This window comes from Hirundo rustica, chromosome 21 (genome assembly GCF_015227805.2).
Source record: "Hirundo rustica isolate bHirRus1 chromosome 21, bHirRus1.pri.v3, whole genome shotgun sequence".
NCBI classification, from domain to species: Eukaryota; Metazoa; Chordata; class Aves; order Passeriformes; family Hirundinidae; genus Hirundo; species Hirundo rustica.
The window spans coordinates 9,116,693-9,141,194 of NC_053470.1; the positions used below are offsets into that span (position 1 = coordinate 9,116,693).

Sequence of the window (24,502 nt, forward strand, 5' to 3'; positions counted from 1 at the left end):
ACTATTACTCTTCTTAAGAAGTGTGTTTGTGTGCATGTACGCACACATGCAGAATTTACTCATTCACTCCTATTCAGACTTGTCCCAGAGCTCTGTACCCGTGAGCATTACACCATCTGAAGTGACCTTTGGAGACTCGAGATTCTAAATGGTGCAAGACAATTCTGAACAGCTGAACTGCTACTTACGATCTTCTGCACTGTAATAAACAGAGTGCTTTCATGCAATTGCTATTTGTCTTGGCCTCAAATTGTTAGACCTCCCAAAGTCTACTGCAAAATTCATTACAAGGATCATCACGGAAAGCATTAAAAGATTGCGCAGCTTTATCTCGCAACAAAAATCAAAAGGTCACTACTCTCAGAAGCACAGATACCCTCTGAGGAACACTGTTAGCTTTCTGGAGATTTACACACGTCCAGAGTTTATCAGGACAGAGAAACACTTGAGCAGAACAAATTACATCCAGTCCTCTTCTATCAAGCACAGTGATATCAAGGCAAGTCACCTTCTCTTCAAAAGGAGGTGAGAGGTAAAAGAATGGAGGATATGGAAATGAGGAAATAAAAATCAGAAAATACAGAAAAAATATATACAAACACAATCTTACTGTAGACAGGCTACCATGAAGTTGCTCATAATACCTTTTGAATTAAGACTGCTTTGTCTATAAAAGCTATGAAGCAATCTTAATCAATGATAAAAACCAGGTACATCCAAATTAGAATGCCAAGACTGAACAAGCTGAACTATCAGTGATAGGAAATATGATTTTCTGAAATAATAGCAGGAACAGAGGAAGAGGAAGCACGTGTACCAGTACTGATTTCTATCTGCTGTAAATACAAAAGTCTTAATCAACACTTTAAACTACAATATAAGACTTCTAAACCTCCCGCTCCCACCTCCAAAATACTTAACTCCTAGAAGCTGATAATGTAAACTAGCTCTGGGGATGAAGCAGGCTTAGAGCCTCAGCAGTATGAAAGCAAAGATGGAAAATCATGCTATCATGTGGCTTAAATGGATGGGGAACCATTCCAGTACCTTACCTTTGCAGCCTGAACACTGAATAAAGAAGTTAATGAGATCAAGAAGCGCTATATCTCGGTCGTGTTTGTACGACTCTATCCAGTCATCCACTACAGACTGAAAGAAAACAAATAAAAAGGCACTGCTCAGTTTCTATAAATTGAAGACATTGTTAGGTAACTGCTTTAGAATAGAACAGAACTTAAATAAAATAGTTGACTTAAAATTATTACCGAAATTTTTTGGATAAACAAATGCTGAGGGCCATGGAGAAAACTTTGTACTCTGACTGCTGAAATGGACTTTAGTTTAAAAATAATTTGAGAATTTTTTTCTTCCTACCTTTAAAAAATTGCAAAGATTCAGGTATCAATTTCCCAACTCAGAGTAATCAGACCTGGCAAAGGTCCATTTTGCGCTTTGAAAGCAAAATATTTTGACTGTATATCATTTTAAACAGTTAAAAAGTCACGAAGATGCAATTACTGATAAGTGGCCGAACGAGTTGCACACAGAGCAACAGGCAGAGAAGTACTGTTTTTCCATCTGCTTTGAAAAGATGGGAGAATCGGAATTTTTGTGTGCGAATACATCCAAATAATTTGTTCTTGTTCGCAGCTGCAGTGCAGGAGCCTGCAAACCTTGAGAGGACTGCACAGCAACACAGCTTCCGGCACGTGTATTCCAGGAGCTGCAAACTCTACGTTTTCAGTCCCAAAGGTATCTTCGTTGCACACTGCAGGAGTGACACGAGTGAGTCAGCAGGAAAGCTTCAGGGCTGACAGGATTAGACACCTGTTTACACTTTAACCCCAGCTCCACTGGGAGACTCCCAGACAAACAAACACTTTAGTGACTTACCTGAATTGAAAAAAAAAAAAAAAAAAACAAACCAACAACCAGTGCTGCATTTCTTAATAGGCTGACTTCAGTCCTGCCAGTAAATGCAGTGGGAGAGCGCCTAATGCAGATACTTGTAGGGATTAAATTTCCCCTAAAGAGACTTGGCCAGAGCATATTGCTACACTGTAATTGGCTGGAATTTGGGTCAGGAAATTTAAAGAGGAGCCTCTAAATTGTAGCTAGTGACATTACTTTGGATGAGAGAAGAGAAGCAACTATTAACTTTCAGATAATCTAAACTCTGGATTCATGTAAAAACTACAGATTGTTAAGTTCTATGACAAAGTAAGTCTAAACCACATCTGTATTTAGTTACCATCACACAAAAAGGACCCTAAAGTTATGCAATCTAAAATAATCTTTCTTCATTCAGGACACTAAAAACTTACTTTGAATTATAGTATGAATTTATCAATTTTGTATGTGATTTTCATGAATAACATTTCTAAATGAAAAATCAGTTAATTCAAATTCAAACATGAACAAAGCAAAACCACTTTGACTCTTCTATACAAGTAAAAACAGCAAATTGAAGGATAAAGTTACTTTAGACTCCATTTGATTAAATTGCACGTAGAAGAAAATATTGTTATATTTAAGTTGTAACCACATCCAAGTCACAGAGCTATCCCAAGTCTTACCTGCATAGCACTCTTGCCCATTTTAACTACTTCAAAGAGCATCATGTTTTCCACACCATTCTGTTGGTGATGTCCATTCATCCGATTCGGACCACCGGGTTTCCCTCCTCCGTTTCCACTTTTTCCCTTCTCTGCTGGCCCTTTCTTTCCTTTTTTGCAGGTCTGCAATCACACACAAAAGAGGTTTTACATAATTATTATGAAGTATATATATATAAAAAAAAAATCACTATCCATACCATGGCAAATATAGATAAGGTCTTTGATTTTCAGCAGGCATATTTTTTAAATGTCTGATATATGTCTATGTGTGTGTCTGTGTGAGTATATATATATATCTCTATATACATGAAAATTCAAAAGTTGAAACAGCAGATCCTGAGTGATACAAAGACCAGCAAGAACTCTACAGGTTCCTCATTTAAAATCTTCTAGCAACTAAAAACATGATTAGTGACAGTGTGTAACACAGATCTTTCTCATGTTTAAAGTGTAAAATTCTGCATATTTCCTTTAAAACAGTTAAGGCGATTCCCTTAACACATCAGTCTCCTCTGCAGTTCATTAACCTTGTTTTTTCATTTGAATATATGTTGGCAAGTGGGGGGTGAGGAAGAGCAGACTGGTGTTTCTGTATTTGATTTCCCACATCAAGTATGACTTAGAGGAAGAAGCCAGACAAACACTAAGCTGTATAAAATCTATGATCTATCTCAGCTCCTGGGGTGCCAGGGAGGGTGCCAGCCCAGGCCAGCACATGGCAGGAAGGAGCCACATGTGCTGCCTGGCAGAGGCACAGGGGGAGGACAACTGGCCAAGCAAGGGAGAAAAGGGCTGGGAACTGGCTTTAGACCTCCCACCCCACTGCTGTAACCGGTCTGCAACCCGTTAAACAAAACCCTCTTAACTCAATTATTGTTCTGTTCACTTCTCAAACTAAAAGACATAGATAGAATACGTGACAAATTTAGGTATAGGATGGAAAATATGCCAAGAGACTGATCAAATCAAAGCTTATCCTTTCCCCCCCTGCCTCCCTTATGCTTCCAGAGCACTAAGGAAATATCACAGAAACAGTCAAGATAAACATTTCCACGAAAATACAAATATGAACTCTCTTCACAGAACACCTGCATTTTCAGAAAATATTCCTTGCTCATTCAACTTCAAAGCAAGTGCTAAACTCTTCAATTCATAACAGCAGAAATATTTCAGTATCCCTTAAGACTGAACATACTTTGCCTTTGCCTTGTTTTTGGTTTTTTCCTTCAATATCCTCAAAGTCTGTATCAGAAGAGAAGTGTGTTTCAGACTCCCTGCAAGGATAAAAAGAGAAACCATTCACACATTTCATCAGAAACATTCTTAAATATACTATATAAAAAGCACAGTATGCTCTCAGTCCAGTAAGTCAACACCAGCAGTGAAACTTTTCCCAAGCCTACTGTTGGGGAACAGAGCATAACAATGTACTGTGAAGGAAGCCATACAGCAAGATTAAAAGACGTAAGGGCAGGTAGAAAATAGCAGCAGGCTGGGAACCATGCCTTTGACATGTGACAAACATGACAACTTCTCAAAAAGTGGAGAGCTTTAAATATTGGCCACAGATATTTAAACAAAATGAGAAGGAGAAAAAACCGAACAGCGGGGAAAAAAAAAACCACACCAAAAAAACCCACAACCCAAAAGCATCACTTTCCCTAACAACCAAAGTGTCTCAACAGATTTCTTCATGCTGCTAGAAACTTAGAAAACAATTAAGTGGTTTGCACTTATGTTGAAAGGTACAGAAAAGAAGTTTAGGTCAGGTTTCCTCAGCAAAAGGTAAGCTGTAGTTTTGTTTATGCTGATAAGGTAAAAACATTAAATACACAAATTCCTTTGTTTGATTTCCCACACATTAAAATATGCTGCACTGATACACAAATCCTTGATTGGCAACATAGATAGGAAGGTGTGTGAAATAACCTGAATTATTAATAGAGAATGCTTGGCTTGTGTAGTCCCTATTTCTGTATTTCCTGTAGAAATTAACCTAAATGATGCTACGAGAGCTCAGTGAATTTCAGCTGCTATCAGAAATTTCTGATACACACTTCCCAATTCAATTAACAAAACAATTGGAAGATGACTGGAGGCACAGGAGACTGACTCCTATGGATTTATTTATAAAGCCATTTCTATTTTCCCAAACACTCCAGAAACTCGTAGCCTCTCACTATTGCAAGTGCTGAAAGGAGCTTGCTGCCTTTTGACATGCATCCTGCTCTGTAGTTTTGCTGACTATGTACGCTGATATGGACTGGAAAAGCCTGGACATTGGGGGGAAGAATGAGAAAAGAATAAAGGTGGAACACATTTCCTCTTCCAAGATTCCAGATATTCTTATTGTCACGGGAAAGAACTAAATACAAATTCCAAACATTTCACCAAGCAATAAACTGTAACAACAGAGTAAAAAAACATTATAAACAGTTGTAAAAATATTATTTCATATTAAGACATCTTCCAATTTATTTGCAATCTTTATTTCTCACTGAAAAGAAAAAATAAATGCACACAAATAATCTCATTGATACAAAACTGCACTTTTGCATCTTTCTAGACTTCATAACCAGGTTAATCCATTTCAACAGTCTAGAGAAACGCATTCATGCCAGTCCCTTGACAATAAAAGGGGATGAACTGAACTCCTTTGGTCTGCTTAAAATAATTATTTCTCTATCCAAATGCGTAATCTGTACTTAATTCTACATCTTGGAAACTCAAATGTCCGTTTCTTAAAATTGTGGGGAGACAAAAGGCTCAGTCCAATTACGTCAAAAACACCAAGGAACGGATGCCTGAAGGAAGCCAGTACTTTGCCTTTAACTAAAGCATTTGGCATTTCATATCTTAAATATTAAGCGACCTGCCCCAGTTAAGGGAAAATATTTCAACTACTTGATTTAAAATCAAATTTTAAAAAACATTTTAAGAGCTTGTTTAGGTTAATGCTGAATTAATACTCAAGCAAAAATTAGAACAATGCTTTTATGAACAGGTCAATAGGAAAAAACAAAAAATGAACACTATCTTCTATTATGTCTCCTTGTTTCCAAGAGAAAGTATACCATCACACAAAAAAAGAGTACTTTTTCAAACAGAACTACAAATTTTTAAAGCACTTACTGAAGGAGAGTAAAATCAGTTGGTATTTCTGGAGCTGCTATCATTTCTTTATCATCTTCTGGAACACCACTGTATTAGAAAGATATTCAAAAAGCAGTCTGAAGTATAAGCTTACTTTTCTTTCTTCCTTTGTAGCAGACAACTTCTAGAATAAAATAAATCAAAAAATACAGTGAGAATTATTCCACATATGGAAGGATTACAGAGTTGGAAACACACAAAACGTGGATCACACCGTCCTCTGTTTCCAACCAAGCTTTCTTCTGTTTAAAGTTTTTTGAGTCGTCTCACGATCCTACTACAAAGTGACTCCACAAATGGTAAAACCACGGTAGTAAAATAATAATACAGAAACACTGTAAAAAACCTCAACCAAACAAAATGTAACAACAAAACCACAAACAAACAAAAACCACCAAAAACCCACCACCCACATCTTCTGAGTAGGATGAGCAAACTGGAATGGTTTTCATTAACACTTCCGGTAGCAGAGCCCAGAATTGACACCACAAGGGTAATTCTAATTGACCAAACCCAAACCAGACTTGATGCAGAACTTGACACACAATATGTGTATATTTCAGGATATTATATATAGCAACTTTGTATCTCCAATTTGCCAACTTCCATGTAATTTTCCATAAATATAAGCTCTTACAAGAAGTTCCCATAACCAGCTGCTTCACAACTCCATGTCTTCCAGAGTTGATAAACCAGACTTACAAAAGGTTTAACACCAAAAGCATTTGTCAAGACTCTTAGGAGTATCACAGAAGGTAACACTATCCACACAGTATAAAGGAAAAACAATGGAAACACAACTGTTTTAGCAAGAAAACTAAAGATTGTGAAATACTTGTTTTAAACTTCAGTATAATACTGTTCATTAAAATAAATTTAGATCTTTATCTTATTTTTCCTCTTTTTAAGGGAAAAAAAATTCCCTGGATACTTCAAAAGCAAGTTTTAGCTACCCAAGCTGAAGTTTTCTAAGTCACTTGGCTCCTAAGGCTGACTTTTACTCAGTGAAATTAAGAAAACATGACGTTCAGGTATCTTAAAGACAGAATACCAAGGAGGAGAACCTTCAGAGTCAGTCTGCTGACTCTACAGCTTCCTGGAGTGATTAGGTATTTGAGGGAAAGATTTCATTTTGGCATGCTAAGCACATGTTTTTCAAAGTCTGGGAGCTCTGCTCCAGAGACTGCATTTCAACTGAGCATGTGGCAGAGAGGCTGGACAGGTTTTCTCCTGCAAGTGCTTATTCCGAATGCTAGGGGCCACTGCAGCTTCCAGGATTTAGAGATCAGAGAAATCATAAATCCTGTACGTATCACGCTCCCTCTGTTCACATTTTACATAATTACATTAAAGCAGAGAAGCGCAGTGGAAATAAACAGTGGCAAAGGCAAGGAGGTTCAAGATGATCAGTCTCAAGACAGTCTGCAACTACTAAAGCATGTTCCATCCAAAACACAGCAGAAGATAAAAAGCTCCAAGAGAAACGGTGCTGCAGAATGGCAGCACCCTCTGCCACCGCGCTGCTCCCTTCTCCAAAGGCACCGCACGCACAGACCAGCGCACGCCATTTACACTCCCTGTACAGCCCCTGCCCAGCCACTCACCCTTGTGGGCTCTGCTAATTCAGTGCAGAACAACACAGCAAGTTCTTGCTCGACGCTGAAGCGTTATATTACCGAGATTCATATTTTTGTTTTTCTTGAAGGTAGAACAGACTCAGCCCTCATGAGTGCAACTATATCCTGCTATTCTGGAACCGGAAGCTAGAGATGAACACCTGGCAATAGTGTATGAGGGAAGAGCGTAAGGCATCTTGGGCATCGAGCTCAAGCTCCAGCAACGACAAAAAAACCCCCTTGCATTTGTCCAGGTAAGGAATCATTTCACAAGACTCACACACATCCAGAGTGATGGTCTTTTGATGCTCAGCCAGCAGGGTCAAGCCAGTCCAGTGAGCCCTCTCTGGCAGTGGGCAAGAGAAGCTGTCCAAGGAAGAACACCATTTCCTTTATATAGCAAAGGTTCCCTGAATATGTTCCTGGCATCCAGAAATAATCCAGGGATTTTGTTGGCCAGAGAGGTTGTCCGTATACTTCACAACACCTTATTTTTTCCATTAATATTTCCAAATAGTTTTCGAACTCAATACTCAGTGGACGGTCTTCCACCCAAGAACTCCCACAACCAAATTCCATACTATGAAAAGGCATATATTCTTTGCCTTGAATTTATCACTTTGCAACTCCATGTCATGTTCTCATGTTTTAGTACGGAAGAGAGTGACACTGGTCATTCCCCAAGATCCTTTATCTCATTAAACACTTCTGGAAATTGAAGACTACCGCCAGCCACGTCTTCTCCACACCCACACTGGATGACTCCTTCAAAGCATGCACTTCAGGAAGTCAGTAAGAAAGGTTGCTTATATGGATAATTTTCCTACCAAAGCTTTTTAAATACATCAAGCTCATATATCACAGTGAAATCTGAAAAGAAAGAAGTGAAATTCTTGCAGATGTCATTTCAAACAGTGCAAGTCTACATTATCTATTAAATTTGTTCTAATAAACAGATTATTTTAAGAACTCTAGGAAGTTAACTAAACTAAACTGTATCATAAAAATCAGCTCTTGAATTTCTTTTTTGGCATCTTCACAGAATTCCAACTTTAATTTTCCTAAGCAGATACTGAGATCTCTCAAGCCTGTGAAAACTTTAAAAGGCATTCAACTTTGTGGAATCATAATTAAATTATTAACTATAAAAAGAAAATGTATCCTGCTGAAGGATCACAAGGTGGAGCTCTAGCCTAAAGCTAACTGAAGAAACTCCAAAAGACAGGTCATCCAGAGGTTGACCTAGTTATTTCTCTGCAATAAACTTTTTAACAAATTGCCAAAATTGCAATAATACTGTAGCACATTTCCTTTAAATCTGTATTTAGATTGTTAAGACACCAGAGGATCTCTTCATCTTTTGTGAAACAAAGGCAGATACATGTTTTGATGCCAGTGACTCTTAGACAGAAATGCATGCAACTGCCATAGTATGACTAGTCTCAGTATTTAGCCCTCAAAACAAGCAGAAGAATTTCAAAAAACATTGTAAGAGCAGAAATAATGTATCCCTTTATTGCACCTTGCTATTTAAAACTTTGCTAACAAAACATTAATGAACTAAAACACCTACTGCAACAACAGGAGCAGTCCAGCAACAGTAATCATACACAATGCTCCCAACTGTTGAAGTAGGAGGGGTTGCTACTCCAAAAAATTTGACTGTTAAAAGCAAGAGGCCAGCACGAAATATTATCAAGATTCCAAAAGCATATTCATTGAAAAACAGATTCAAATCTTAAAGGCTATTCATCCCTATGACATGAATATTTAGGTATGGTTGTGATTAACTCAAATACCCTGGCCAACTGTTGACTCTGCCAAAAGCTGACCGAATTCAGCGGCACAATTCACACGGCGACACGTTTGCTGTCTTCAGCAGTTGCTGAGGGCTACCTGCCCTCCCACACCTCCCAGTGCACGACACGTAAATTAATGCAATTCCGTGAGCAGCATCTGCTCTAAGAATACACCTAATTATATCTGTATATGCACACACTATGAGGAACCACAGCAGCAGTCCCAAACGTTTGTGTTTTGTGCACCTGTGTAAATGCAGTAACGCCAGTGTTACTGACCAAGCTCACTGCGAGGTTTCAGGTACACGGGGCTTTGGCTGGGGAGCGTTCCCTACACGGGCTGTTTATTTTGGTTGCTGTTGGATCCTTGGCATCTACCACCTGGAAGTTCTATAATGTACACCAGTAAAACAATTATCCTTTTTTTTTTTTTGGGGGGTGGGGGCCGGGGGGGGGGGGGGGAAGGCAGAGATGCGAAGATAAAAAGAATGGCTGTGTGGCCAGGACAAAGATTTGGGTAATGAGGAATAGGCTGGTCAGGGATGTATTTATTTTTTCCTGGTAATTCAATTAATCAACTGTAAAATCAAGAACCTCACTTAATTTAGAAAATCAGAACTTCTCAAACTGTGATGCTAAAGAGTATGGCTGAAGTTCATCTCTGAATTGTTTACCTATCCGTGAATGAGAGATGCTGATGCTTCAGGACCAATTATGCAGCAGCAACAGTTAAAATGCTAGTCAGATAAAATTTAAATAAAGGAACAGAAGTATGTCCAGTACTTTCCCTTAACTACTTCGGAAGAGAAAGGCAACATCAGCTACATTATATCTCTCACCCCTTTTTCTGATAAACTAGAATGTGCCTAACCTTTTGTTTGATAAAATAAGGTTTGGTTAGTCAGGAAAAAAAAACTCAAAACCCAGACAAATCTGCTTCTTCATGCTCCTTTTGCTTTTGTCTCTGTAAGTGGACTTTTAAGCAGTATTTTGAGCAAGTGCATGACATTCCCAACAGACCTCAGAGTGTGTTATTTCTACCAATAGCATACAACCTAATATTTCAGCTGCCAACAAGCTTTAAAGCAATTCTGCAATTTGAGTAAAATACAGAAAACATACTTCAAGCATAATTCTATACTTTAATAATAGTTATAACCATATCAGCAGTTTTGATCATATTAAGAAGGTGCAATCAAGACTAAACAAAACAACAATGCAATTAATACCTTTATGTGTGTGGTTATTCTTGTGCTGTTTGCTTAACAAATGAGACTTGTAATTCCTTTACAGAAAGACCTGAACCAGAGACCATCAATCTACAGTCTTCCTTGCTTATCAGGAGAAACACGGTCAATATACACAGGACCAGTCCCCCGTGCCAAAGCCACTCAACAGTTAACATGCCAACAAAGAACCTAAATGACTGAATTCACACAGCACTTATCTTTTCAGTCTCTTTCTTCACTTTTTTTTTTTCCTAAACTTCCAGCTGTTACACCCCCTCCACACCGCTTGGCACCACACATCTCCATCTTTCAAAAAAATTTTAAAAGCCATGTTATGATGGTTGTTGATTTTATGCTATCACTACCTTTTTTCCTCCTGGCCTGCTCTTTATTAATTTTTTATAACATTTGCTGTTTAGTTCATACAACGAGTCTGCTGAATAAGTGGGAAAGAGCCATCTCAGAACACGCTTTTCCAACACCGTGGGCTGTTACTGAAAGCAGTAGGTTTTCCTTTCCTCTCCTCTCTCTAAACACACGGGAAAGCTGCTGCTCCTTCTGGCACTCAGGCAAACCAGCAGCAAGCAAATTATAAAACCAAAATCATTTCCTTCCCCCACGATCAGCCCTCCTTTAGATCAGCCAACCGAACGAACTCCTGCAGCCACACAAGTCACGGGATGAACTCCACCTTCACAACAAAGCCAACGAGGAGCTTTGCCGAGGTTAGAGCATCGCCACCAGCAGCAGGACTCAGGACCTCTTGTCCCCACGTAGCAAACTGAAGGCCTTGCAAGGTTCCTGCCGGGGTTCCTGCCCTTCTGCTGGGAGGAGCCACTGCCAAAAGCCTGCAGCTCTGTGGGGCTAAGCAGGCACCAGGACTCCCACTCACATACGTGCCAAGCAGGAGCGGCCCCGCAGACAAGCGCCGTGCCTGGGACACACACACGGCCCGTGACAGCACCTTCTGTCTCTAAATTCATCAGGCACCTGCCCAGTCCCAGCTGTCTCCCCAAGGCATTCTCCCTTCTCCTTGCACACAGACAGCACACACACCTCACCTCCACAGCCGGAGCCCGGCCAGGGACCGGCCCAGCACACAGAAACATGGGCCCCAGAGTAACGCACACACCGCTCAACACAAGGTAAAAACGCTGCGAAAGCAACATCTCAAACAGCCTTTACTGAGGGGGGAGAAGGAAAAATGAGAGAAAAAAAGAATTTAAATGGCATATGAAAGAAGTCAGGGTGAAACTCAAAGTGAAGGTTAAGACTTTACACCAATTTTTGAGACTTGAAAAGTGAGTAATATACAAGGGCCTTTGTACACTAATAGGACTGCCAATCTCAACTATACCCCCAAATAATCCTCCTCTCATTAGAAGTACTTTTTGATTTTTGCTAGTTTTATTAAATATGTGGAACAACTATTACAGAAAGAAAAGAGCTTGCTACAGTACAGTGAGTGCTTCACAGTCACAGGATTGCTCATTAAAGTACCATTAATAACATCAATATCTTTATTAAAGTTAAATGCTATTTTGAAACGTAAGTACACTGCTGTTGCTTGAGTCCTATGAGGTTTTTATAGTGGCAACTAGTAATTCACACTGTCCAGTAAAACGCTGCTTTAAAACACTCAATGCATGCATTACAGTATCTGAAAGATTACTGAACTGTACATAAATGCAACTCTCTTGCTTATTAAAGGGGAAAATACCTGTGTTACTCTCTAATGATCATGCCAAACAATATTCCCAAGCTTTGCTAAAATGCACCTGAAATTCCCAAATATCTTTAAAACGGTTTGGGTTTGGATGTCTTAAAAAAAACGCAAAGGTAAGACAACAAAAGTAGAAGTTACACCTCATTGTGTTTGTCACATCTTTCCTTGCCAAAGAATAGATTGCTTCCAGATGTTGAGTCTGACTGCATGGAAAATGAGGCTCTTAGGAAGAATAAAAGCCAAGTCAGATAACAACCAAGACTTTAAAAAAATAAATAAACGGGGGGAAAAAAGTGGGGAAAAAAGCCACATATGCCTACTTAAGTCAAAGAAGGAGTACTGGCTCATTTATGATACAAGGCAAGCACACCCTCCAGCTGCCTAAATGCTGTAAATTTCCAAACTCAGCTAAAGAACAGAACAATATGACTCTTCACATACTGATTTTTCAAAAATGTATTTTGCGCATCATCTCAAAATCTTTGCTCTTGTAAAAGCTAGGGATGAAGACACGCACAGTCCACAGCAAGCAGGTAACATGCTCCACAGCAAATCCTTGAGCAGAATTAGCATTGTTCAGATGCACAGCCAATTGCAATGAATTACTTCAGTACACAGGGTGGAGGCAGGGTTTTCCAGTGACAAGGTATCCCCCATCTAGTAAGTTCTGGTTTTTCTTCTGCCACTGATCAATGCGAGCCTGCAAGCTGCCTCACTTTAGTGGAGCCCCACTGCTTCCCCTCCTGCCATAGAGATTTTCCCCTTCGAGAAGTCCAGGTCACTAGGGGTTTGTGCCCAAGACTTTGGGCATTTTTAAGAACAACTGCATTTTATTACCGGTTCTGGAGGAGGGACTATACAAGTGCAAACTGCAACAGCTTCAGCTGCTATTCTAAGATACAGTCAGTATTAAGGTCTGAAATAAGGGAAAATCCTATAAAATAAAACTACTGAAGAGCGGAAAGTAAAATCTCTCAAGCACATCTCCCAGTCAGGGGGTATTGGCCCAGGTCACGGCGCACTTTGGAGAGTCCTTGGCAGAGCCAGCCCCTTGTACGCCCCTCCAGGGTGATCCCAATCCTTCCAGGACCAGAAGGCAAAAAGAGATCAACTCTATTCTATGTTTGGTCAGCTGAGATTCACCACTTTATTAGCTGAAGCTTCACACTACACAAAAATGTCTGAACTGGCTCCAAACAGTAACTAAATTCACCACTGAAATAAACAGAAAAGAATACAGACACAAGCAAATGGTGTGAGTCTCACCTAGACCTTTAAAATACTTACAAAAAGAAAAAAAAAAAAGGGGGGTGGGGTGGGCATAGATACTTCATTTAATATCATCCTGCAGTCTTCTGCAGAAGCAGCCCAGCTTTTTTTCTGCCGGGCCTGCCCTAGGCCACGTGCAGGGCCTCAGAGCAGCACTGCTGACCAGCTGGACGCGTGGCTCCAAGGGCTGCTATCGCCTTGCCACTCGTGCCCACCCTTCCCTGACGCAGTGAAAATCTGACCGTAAAAAGGAAAAGGAATATTTAAGAAAAACAGAAATAAATATTTTGCCAAATCCAAACCAAGCAGTGTGACAGCGCAAACCTGAGCCTTTCATAAGTGGATTATGGCTCTTTCAACAATCAACCTAAATAATCATCCTCACAAAATAAAATTCAAGCAAACTACTCATGTATGCAAAAGCTGGCTTCACTTCTAAAACAGAAGAAATAAAGATAAAAACCTTGTTATCTTTCATTAAAAACTTATTTCAGCAACTCCACCAACCTCAAGACATCTGTGCTCCATACATCCCCAGTCACAACTTTACATTTTTAATACCCGGCATTTTGTTCTTGTTCTCTCTCGTAACATTTGGGCTAAAAGCCCAACTGGTTTGTTTGCAGATCTGCAGTACTCAATACTAATGTCATATGAAACAGCAGTTGCGATGTGCATGGCTTTCCTCCATACAACTTAAGAGCGTATCCAAAATGAAAAATCTTAATAATCCATTAATAATTACTGGATGAAAAAAATACATATCATCACTAAGTCTAAACCTGACTCTTTTTTCTTTATTTATCCTAGAACAGAGTCCTCTTAAAGTTATTTTATGGGAGACATGACTGGCACTGAAACCTCATGTATGGAGACCTAGTTACCAGCTGACGTTCATGGAACATCCAGAGGAAAGCAGCCTCTGCTTGCATATGTGGTAAGAACACTGCAAAAATACTGGCGTTTTTTAAAACCGATCAATTACTTCAACTCTGTAATTGCTTACTTGTGGCAGGTAAAAAAGCCAACTGAGAGTGCTCTAACAAACCAGGCCTGTTTTATGAAAGCTAACATGAAAAAGAGTATCAAACCCAGGTTTTTTAGAGACCAATCTCATTTTACCAAGTAAACTGACAAATATTAAGCAAGTCTTGATGAGTTTAAAATATTCTGAAAAAGAGGTTAGTGAGACTTGTCCTTTTGAAGTTATCTTCCATTATAAGTGCATCTATTACTGTGGATGACTATCCTTTACACAGGAGCATCCATTCTAAACAGGCCTAAAACACACAAGTAGAGCTTATTAAATCAGCCAAAATTAAACCTTTGGTTTCTTAATTTAATCTTAAAAAAAAAAAATCCATAAAGCTGTACCCCTACATGTTTGATCCTGAGTAAATTTACCATGTCTATAAAGCTAGTAGCTCTCTCCTTTTTCAGGAGATAGTTACACCTTACAGATAAATTTATAGTATGTTGAAAATTCCCTGTCAACATTATGCAAGTATCATAATTTGCAGTAAATATTTCATTTGAGCCATGTTGAATACAATGAAAATATTCACACTACAACTATCAAACCTATAAGCTCAGCAACACAGTTGAAGCTGTTGAGATAAGGTACTTACTTTCAGCCTTTTTCCTGTGTTTTCTTTTTTAAAAAAAGGAGCAGTAGTGCCAGATGTCTCTTAAACAAGCTCCATGTGCAATGGTTCCTCCCCTCCCCCTGCTGAAGAGAGGCCCTCTGGAGCAGGGTGTACCCTACAGCCGAATTCCCCATGCTCCAGGGGCTCTGTGTGTGTGTGAAACCCGCAGCACCTTGCAGCACCTGCAGGTACCGATCCCTTCACCTCCTGCACATGGAACAAGGCTCGCATGCTAAATATTGCTTTCTTTTTTCTTATTGCCAACTGAGACAAAAATGCCATCTTAGGCATAAGGAAAGAAATCCAGCTATTGTTTTTAGCCGATGTCACGCACAGAAAGAACATCCTTTTTTAGCCATCATAGTTTACTAGCTCCCTCACTTTAGGGCATACCAAAAACCATTTCTGCCCATTAAAAGTTGGCATGTACAAAAGATAAAATAAGGCTACATTGCAGTGTAGACAATTTACATCACCTACAAAAGATAAAATAAGGCTACATTGCAGTGTAGACAATTTACATCACCTACAGTTTAACCTGTACAGCAGTTTCATAGGCAGGATTTTGTGTGGCAAATTCTGGTATGGTTACTGCTGACCAACCTTTTGTAGGACTCGACAGGATGCTGTTGGGGGGCAGGAAACTTTACTAGAGTATCTGGTAATTACCATTCCACAAAGGAAAAAAAACACCAACCCAACGCAAAAAAAAAACCGAAGAAACCATTTTGTATGCTCTGGCATACAGTCAGATCTATTAATGGCAATTCATCTGCAGTGACGATTAAAGCTAATATTCTGAACCTGCAAACAGAGAAGACTGAAGAGCCGACAAATCCGATCCTGCTGACTTTCATGGCATGGGAGGTAACCTCTAACAGAGGGATGGAAAAGTCAACTGCCACAGAGAAAGTCACCACAGGACAACTAACAAATCTACAGTTATCCAACAATTGCATAGGAAAATATTTTATTCACCATAGTTTCAGCTTTTAATTTATTATCTGAACTGTGTCATCATCTTGTGGTTTTCAGTTCATGATAATATTTGCCTTATCAGTTTGCAATTATTAAAACAAGAATGGCCAGAATGCAAGTGCTGTATCTCTCACCACGTCTTCCCCAACGACTGCTGTAGTTTTGCAATTAACTGCATTCCTGCTAGCACAGGTTTCTGTTTTGTACCAAATACCTGCTCCCCATCTGCCCACACTCAAATCAGAAACAGGCAACTCAGCAACTGCGAACACAACACACTGTTACGCGTAGTTTTTCAATTCTCATGCTCTGACATTGCACAGTAAATTAAAATTCCAACTATTTTGGATAGGTGGACTGCAGAGGGATTATTTAAAATAGGCAATACCTCTTTCTACTCCATTTTATGTTGCGCACTGACACAATGCTGAAATAAATCAATACATTTTCTCTAAACACATATTTAATTTTCTGAAATAGAATTTCAATCCACTTGGATCCCTCATATTAAGTTATTCAGTTCTCCTAGATACCTACTCAAGTGCAGTGTTTCTTTGACTTAATTAGTTAGCTGTCAATTATATAATTATTTATTACTCCTGTGTTGAACTCAGCAGGCCCTGCTCTTACTCATGTCTTAACAGATTTGGTTCTCCAATTACTTTTACCAGAAATCTGTGATCACCACTCAGGATTGTTACACCAATCATAACACCTAATGGCAAATAAAAACTTCACAACCAGGTAAAATTCTGCAGAATCATTTACTACTTACACCAAGCTCACAGCTCCTGAAACTGTGATTTCCTTACCGAAAAAAATTTAATTACATGCAGTTTGTCATCACAGGGTTGGCTATACATTATGGGCAAATGGGAGAGATTTAAAATTAGGCAACTAGATAAGGATTCACGCATGTTTTAAATACCTTTTATACAGAAAATAACCTAGTATGCTTCAGTATCCTCAGATAGCAAATTTTTTCAAGTCATCATTTTAATGCCCCAGGCACCAATTTCAAAAGAACACTGGATGAACAATGAGCTTGTTCTACTATTATATTATAGTAATCCCTTTACATTACTAATGCAAACTGCCAACTTTGTGTATTTACTCAAAAAGTCACTTACTGTTTAGAATTGCTCTGGCAATAAATCAGCAGTATAGAATTCTCATGCTGTTGTACCACTAATCAGGGTTACAAGCATAATATCTTGTTTCAACTCAAATGGAATTCCTATCCAGGCATGCCAGTGGAAGTTAGTATCACCTGACAAAGTAGCTGCACAATGTTTAGTTACAGTAACACAATGCTCCCACTGAAATGTATTTATCATGGTTCCTTTAGTTTGCCCACATTAACTACATGCAATCACTTTTAATGTTTCAGAGTAAGGTTTAATTGCTCACCTAACATATATTAAAATACTCTCATTGTTTTGGTCATGATCTATTTCACACGTGTCAAAACGTAGGTTACTAGTCAATCATCTGGTCTGGAGAAATAACTGTGGAAACCTTATTGAAACACACTTAGCAAGTATGTCTGGGAGGATTTAAATGTAAATAATCTAAAGTTACGTCTTTCCAAGATTTTCCTTCTCCCCATTTCAGCATCACTGACTGTTGCTTTCACATGGACATCACATTAAGAAGAGCTTATGTGTTAAAATCACATTCTGTTTGGAGTAAGTTTACTATCCCCCACAATACACATGCCAGGGCCATTGATACATATTCCTGGATCCTCTGCAATTCCATAAACTTGAAAGGCAAGACTAATATTCCATTCAGAGGATGCTTTCTTGGCATCTGACTGCCTTGGTCTTGAAACAATATAAAACAATTTCCAGCACAAGTTAAGAAGAGGTAATATCATTCAATCTAATTGTTAGACAAGAACATTTTTATCCGAGTGTAAATCAGGTCTGGCGATTGTTCAGCTTGACCTCCACTTACTATAATCTTGCCCTAGGGTATGAAAATCCTAGATCATTAAACGCTACAAATTTAGTCCTGCAAGCAACCTAAAGTGAACCTACAATCAGAGCCACAGTTTTCAACTGCTGTTAAGTGTTGGAGACAATAGTGATAATAGATAACATGATGTCAAATTAAGCTTTTCTTTAGCAGATTTGGGGGTTTTTTGTTTGGTTTTTTGGGGGGGGGGGGGGAGAGTGGGGTTTTTTTAAGAAACACTACTACTATCTCTGTCTTTAGTACATGATTTTTTATTTCAGGGTGTTTAGTAATTATCCTTTAAATTCAGAGGTCAAGAGAAAAACAACGTACTGCTCTTTAAAATTTAGATAGCGAGCTTTCAATTGGAAGTTTTTGAAGTTTTTCTGAGAAAAGATGGGTTAAGACAAAGCTGCCCACTTCTTTCAGTTATGAGAAATATTTTTAAATGCCAGCTTTCCTACAATTCTCTAGACAGTCAACAGACATTTTAGGAACTGCTACCAATTCATTACTGTGAAACAGATGCCTGCCAAAAAAATTAATTACAGAACATAAATTTTATTACTATGTGAATTAACTTAAGACTTCATATGCTAAGTGCAAAAACTATCCTAGAATTGCAGATCCTGGTATAATCCACGGTACACTAAAGAAACAAGGCAGAAGGAAAAAACCTCCAGAAAGGTACGTACGCACTCCTTGCCGCTGAGCGTGGCAGGATTGACCTGCCAGGCCACAAAGCAGTAAAATTCCTCTCGTGCAAGTCTTAGCTACAGGGAAGGAACAAAGGTAAGAGCAGCAGCCCAGCAGAGAGGGAGCCAGACAGCAGCACCAAACCTTTCAAAAGGTCAGAGAAGACGGATGACAGCCCCAAACAAGCAGTAATTAGCTGCTCCCCAACTTAACTTCTGTGGTAAGGAAAGGTCTAAGGACACAGCTGGAGTAGCTGAAAGCCTAGAGCATGAGAATGGCAAAGTCACAGCTGTTCTACAGCAAGAGAAAAGCACAGCACACAAACCATCTGAGAAATGAGAAAGAAGCTTTTGCAAGACCCAAAGATCCCATTCAATTTACAGAACTCTGCATAGGTCTCCAAGGCAATTAACTCCAATTAACATCCATGTATATTAATAAAACCAAGAAAGCACGGCAAGTGTTAAAATTTAGGTATCAAATATTAGTACTGAATTTACATACAGTAAACATACCAGCAGTGACAAGCTCTAAATAAGCCTTTTCCCTCTTGCAGTGATACATAGAAATAGTAGTCCACCAAAATCATTGTTCACACAGCTTTCTCGCAAACAAATGCATAAAACTCTTAACTCCTAAGACATAATCAAGGAAATAATTCTGGCATTTTATGACTACAAAAAAAAATCAGTCCACAAGGGATACCCTACCCACCCTACAGAACATCTGCAGGACCCTCTGTACCATATACAAATACACATATCTTCCTTCCAAGCAAAATAATTGTATAATGGTTATAGACAACCAAGATACATCCTGCAGCATTCTTCACATTACAGTATTTCTGTATTACAGCCCAGCCTGAATATACACATTTCAGAATGGCAAACAACACCCCTTAAAGCCCCCCAAAAGAACATTTATGGAGAAAATCAAAGTTGTTTTGACTGATTATGTTAAGCACTGCATAGTATAAATTGAGAATTTTAACCGTATCAACAACCTAATTTACTCAAGAATCAATACACTTAATTCAAACATCAACTTGTGGAGAAAAAGACAATTGTCTAACACTATTTCCAAAAGCAGATACCAAAATATTTTCATGTCCTCCAAGAACGCTGAAGAAAACAAAGTGCTCATCAAGCAATTCACTTTACATCATCAAGTATTTCACTTTACGTACAAGGTACAACCTTGGAGCAACACATGCAGCAATCTCCAGCTCAAGAAATCTCCAAGTATTTGCTGGACTGCAATATTTACAACCCTCAAGCACTGGCATAAAATTATGCTATTAAATGCTTCCCCTTTAGCAAAACAATGTTCTTGTTCACAACGGCAGCTAGAGACAAGACAAAGAAGTGCCCAGGCTGCCTATTTAAACCACACCTCTCACCAATTAACACATCAGGGTACATGCATTATGACAATTCCCTATTCTGAAATGAAAAGATAAAATACAAGTTTTACTGCTTACCATTCCCAAAATCTACATTCAAATAGCACCCTAAATAAATCTTATTATTTACTAATAAATTAATGGTTTAAAACGTACACATCTCCTGCACAGTAGTGCAACATAAACTAAGCACAACCATATGGAACAAACAAAACCAAAGCAATAAAAAATATTTAAACTGTCCAGGTAAAAATACCATTTGATGTTTTCCATATCACAGTTTCTAATGTGCAATGACATACTACTTCTCAGTAGCTCTCATCTAGGCAACATGATGGCAAAACCTGAACATTTTTATGGGATTTATTTGGATTTCTGGAGCACACAAGGCTAACAGGAAGGTTGGAGGGGGAGAAAAAATATAAAGCATCACAGATTGACTGATGACTAGAAAAAAAGACTGGATTTTTATCTTCCTCAGGAAAATGAAGAAAACACATTTTGTACAGAAATTCAGTTCGTAAAAATCTATCAACACATCTGCCTGCAAAACTAAGAAGTAGACAAAACTCATCCTGGAACTATGAATACAGGGAAAACATCACATGGAAAATGTACACACAAACCAGACTGGATAGAGATCTTTAATGATGGGAAAAAAAAAAAAAAAAAAACCTGAGATGAGAAGGGAAACACTGTGTAGTGACCACGTTTAAATATTCAGCCCTAATGGCTGATAATCACATTCCGTAAGCAGCAGGATCAGAGGTGTGATGTTGCAAATGCAATAAATCCCCAAGGAAACAATATGTCCTCAAGATGTTCTCTTGAAACTGCTTGTGGTTGATAGAAGCAGGATCAGGAACAGGGATGCACACACAGGTAGCAATCCCCCGCTGCCAGGGAGAACAAAAGGTGAACGACCATGACTTGGTTACCAGTTCCGAGCCACAAATATCAACTACCGCAGTGCTCCAGTCCCCTCAGTCACGTTAAAGGAGGGATCCACGTGCATTTTGTCAGGAGCGGAGAGAACTCACGACTAAAAACCTTTGCTGAGCCACAATTGGCAATACTGTCCTCTTTCACAGGAAATATGGATACTTGAGCACTTTCAATACAGACAAAATCACTCATGAGGAGCAGTACTTTAAGAAAAATTGATAAAATTATATTTTGTTAATTTCCAGTTGTGAAACAAATCTTTCACAAACTTTTATAAGTGACACCAGACATAGGTTATCTCTGTTCCAATGAAACAGTTTGAAACTAGAAATAAAAATGAACACAAGCCCAAAGAAAACTATAAAACTGGAATAAAAAGTATTCATCTTCCTAATCTTCCCTCAGCCATTTTATAGTAGACTTTTTTTTTTTTTTTACTATGGCTGCTTCAGTGCTGACTGTATTTTCATGTGGGAGCAAGGAAAAAAGACATTTTAACAGATGATATCTAGTTCTTCAAAAACTTCTTGAACATCAGCATATAGACAGCACTCACACCTGCATTTCTATCTATCCATCCTTGTAGCACAGGCTTCTTTATGATCTCTACTGATCAGAAGGAAATTAAGAACCAGGCATTCTCACAAAAATTTTAAGTCTCACTTTAGCCTGCGAGAATCGTTTTGAACTCCTGGAAGGCTTCTGCAATTCCCCAATGAAAAATCCTACAAATGCATGGAGTATCGGCAGTCAAGTTACCAACCAGGCAGTAACTCAGCAGCTGATTCATCAGGGGTTCTGATGCCACAAGGAGAATGATGTTCAGTGTAACTCATTTGGAGAACATGCATGAATTCAAAAATATTGTCCCCCATAAATATTTGCAAATACGTAGCCATTTTTAAAAGACAGCTTTTTAACTATATAAGCTTAGTCCTTAGAACAGGCTGGCTTACCCTTCAGACAAGGCAATCTAGTATTGCTCCCTGAAAAAGCCAAAAGATTGACAGAAGTGTTCTCTATAAATGCTGTAAGACAATTTTTTTTTTTTTAAATTTAAGGCACAAAATCATGAAAAATACTATGGAATATTCTAGTGGCTACCTCCCGAATCTCATATGCTTTATTTAGTTATGCGAAAAAACACTAAACACCCAATGCATGCTTTTTTTTTTTCCTCCACAGCTGGACACCAGTATAGTATAAATGCTACTGACAAGAAATTACAGGATTTTTTAGCAGGATATGAGTTTTACAACAGACCTTTAAGCAAGGTTTATTGTACAAAGTTAAACATGGTTGGCCAAAGCACAAGGAGCCAGATTACTATCCACTATGGTCAATCCACTTAGGGGTTTTTGGCTGCTCCCAAGTTAAACAACTGAAATGTTACAGCCCACCACCTCAGTTTTAAGCTTCCATCACTAAAATCATACAAAGCAAAGAGCAAGACCACCAAAGCTCACTCCTTCCCTTTAAATTCTTCCCTTAGCTTTGCAAGAGCTGCAGCGCCCATCTGGCTTTACCCTAACAAAGCCCACTTCCCTCAAGAGCTCTGCAATCCACCTGCTTGCCTGTTTATTTATGGCCTTCAACAACCACTCTTCTAAGCTTGGGCTTTCACAAGCCAATTTATGTAGCACACATCACTACACACCCAAGTTAGGTTAGAAGCAGTACACACTTTTAAAAAAAAAAAAAGTATACAAGGAGATAATGCACACCACAGGTACATCCACCCACAGTGTCAACACACACAGTCCACAGGCAACGACACTCAGGGGAACAACAGCCCGGTCTGACCCAAGCTACTGCACAGCATTTCCAGAACAAAAACCCATCTCGTTCCAACATTAAGCCACTAGAGTCTAAACACAGACTAATTTACGAGACACTCAAAAATTGCAGCGTAATACTTAAATCACACCATCTTTCAAGGTTTCTGCATGAACATCTGCCTTCTGTGCCAACAAGACCCCCAAGAGTCCTCTGACAGTGATAGCACAAAGTGTTTATACTTGGACAAAGCAGTACCAGATCACACACTCCCAGAACCTCCATGTCTCTCAGACTGAGACCCACAACTACATTTCTATAATTCTGCAAACCAGATGTGTCCTGGACAGAAGATATGTGATCCATCATTAAACCTGTGGGATTACAGGTTGATTTTACAAACAGGATGAGTAAGTCACCATAGGAAGAGTAAGCATCTCCCTAATAATGTGTAGGCATGGCATTTTTGATTCGTTGATACTTGAGAGTGCTGCCAGCCCTTATGCATAAGAGGTGGACAAACATATGATAGATAATTATTTTATAATTTAGAAAACAGTCTGAAGCAATACTAAAAGCAGTACTGCAGACAATGGAAGCCCTTCCTTTTCATAGCACCAGCTGAATTTTGGGCTTTGCGGGAAAGAGAGGTTGTCAAGAATGAAGACAAAGAAAGAGAAGACATGTAGAGAACACACAGCTTCAAAAGTCACCATTACTCTAAATAATTAAAATACAAAATAAAACCTTATATCTCCAAAAGTAAACAAACCTTATTTGTCCAATAAAACTAATATAGACTACAACAAACCAAAATAATGTAGTATATAACCAACTACATTTTCCTTAAAGACACTCCTTACTGCCATGAATTTGCACTTTCTTCAATGCTGATTTATCATTATACTGTATCATTAAAATAGTCTAAACCAGTGTTTTCTTACCAATTTTGACAACTCTGTTTCTCAGCAATTTACATTTCTCTTAACATAAACAACTTATTTTGATCTCCTTTTGAACTCATTCCGTGTATATCCATAGAAAGACATTCCTGAGCATCACTTTCTCAGGATCTGAAGATCTAGTAATGACACTGGTGAAATAAGTTTTTCAAGTAACTTTTTTGCTTGTTGTTTATTACCATAGAAGATAAAAACTTCTTATTCACTACAAGATATTGTTTCAGGATGTGACAATTGCAATAATTAAGGTTTTGTATGATGCCCAAAACAACATTGATTTTACAGCAATATGCAGCTTATACTGTTTGACATCTGATTAAGTCAGCCATTTACAGGTTCCCCAAAACACTTGAAGAATCCTCCTCCATTTCATTTGGAGTATAACATATTCCCAGATTAGTGGCTCCAGAGAACCACTTAAATAGAAGAAGCACAGATACTGCATGCTTCTAAGACTCTTGACTACATTCTATGATACAGGGGTACACAAGTCCAGTTTATGACCAGAAAAACAAACCCTTCAACTCTAAATGTCATTGTTAAGCATTGTACATAAACTACTAAATCTAAAAATTAAAGTTAAAAGGTTTTACACCACTATTACTGATTATTTAGAACATAAAACATGTTACATGTTACACAAAATGCATTCTAAAACTTAAGCACTTCCACCATTCCCACTTACTTTCCTATTTCACAATATTTGCCTTTTCTACACCTTCTCAACT

The 24,502-nt window shown here is 38.6% G+C and overlaps 1 protein-coding gene across 5 annotated transcripts in view; it reads right to left on the reverse strand.

The window, feature by feature from the left end:
- The window catches only part of STAG2 (STAG2 cohesin complex component), a 68,392-nt gene that overhangs the window by 28,211 nt on the left and 15,679 nt on the right, over nt 1–24,502 (reverse strand). For all 5 annotated transcript variants that reach the window (XM_040083744.2, XM_040083745.2, XM_040083742.2 and 2 more), the window contains exons 2-5: nt 5,751–5,895; nt 3,814–3,892; nt 2,577–2,738; nt 1,053–1,149 (exon numbers count right to left, since the gene is read on the reverse strand). In XM_040083744.2, the coding sequence (XP_039939678.1) occupies nt 1,053–1,149; nt 2,577–2,738; nt 3,814–3,892; nt 5,751–5,794 (382 nt within the window). In that variant the 5' untranslated portion in view covers nt 5,795–5,895. The remainder of the gene's footprint in view (nt 1–1,052; nt 1,150–2,576; nt 2,739–3,813; nt 3,893–5,750; nt 5,896–24,502) is intronic.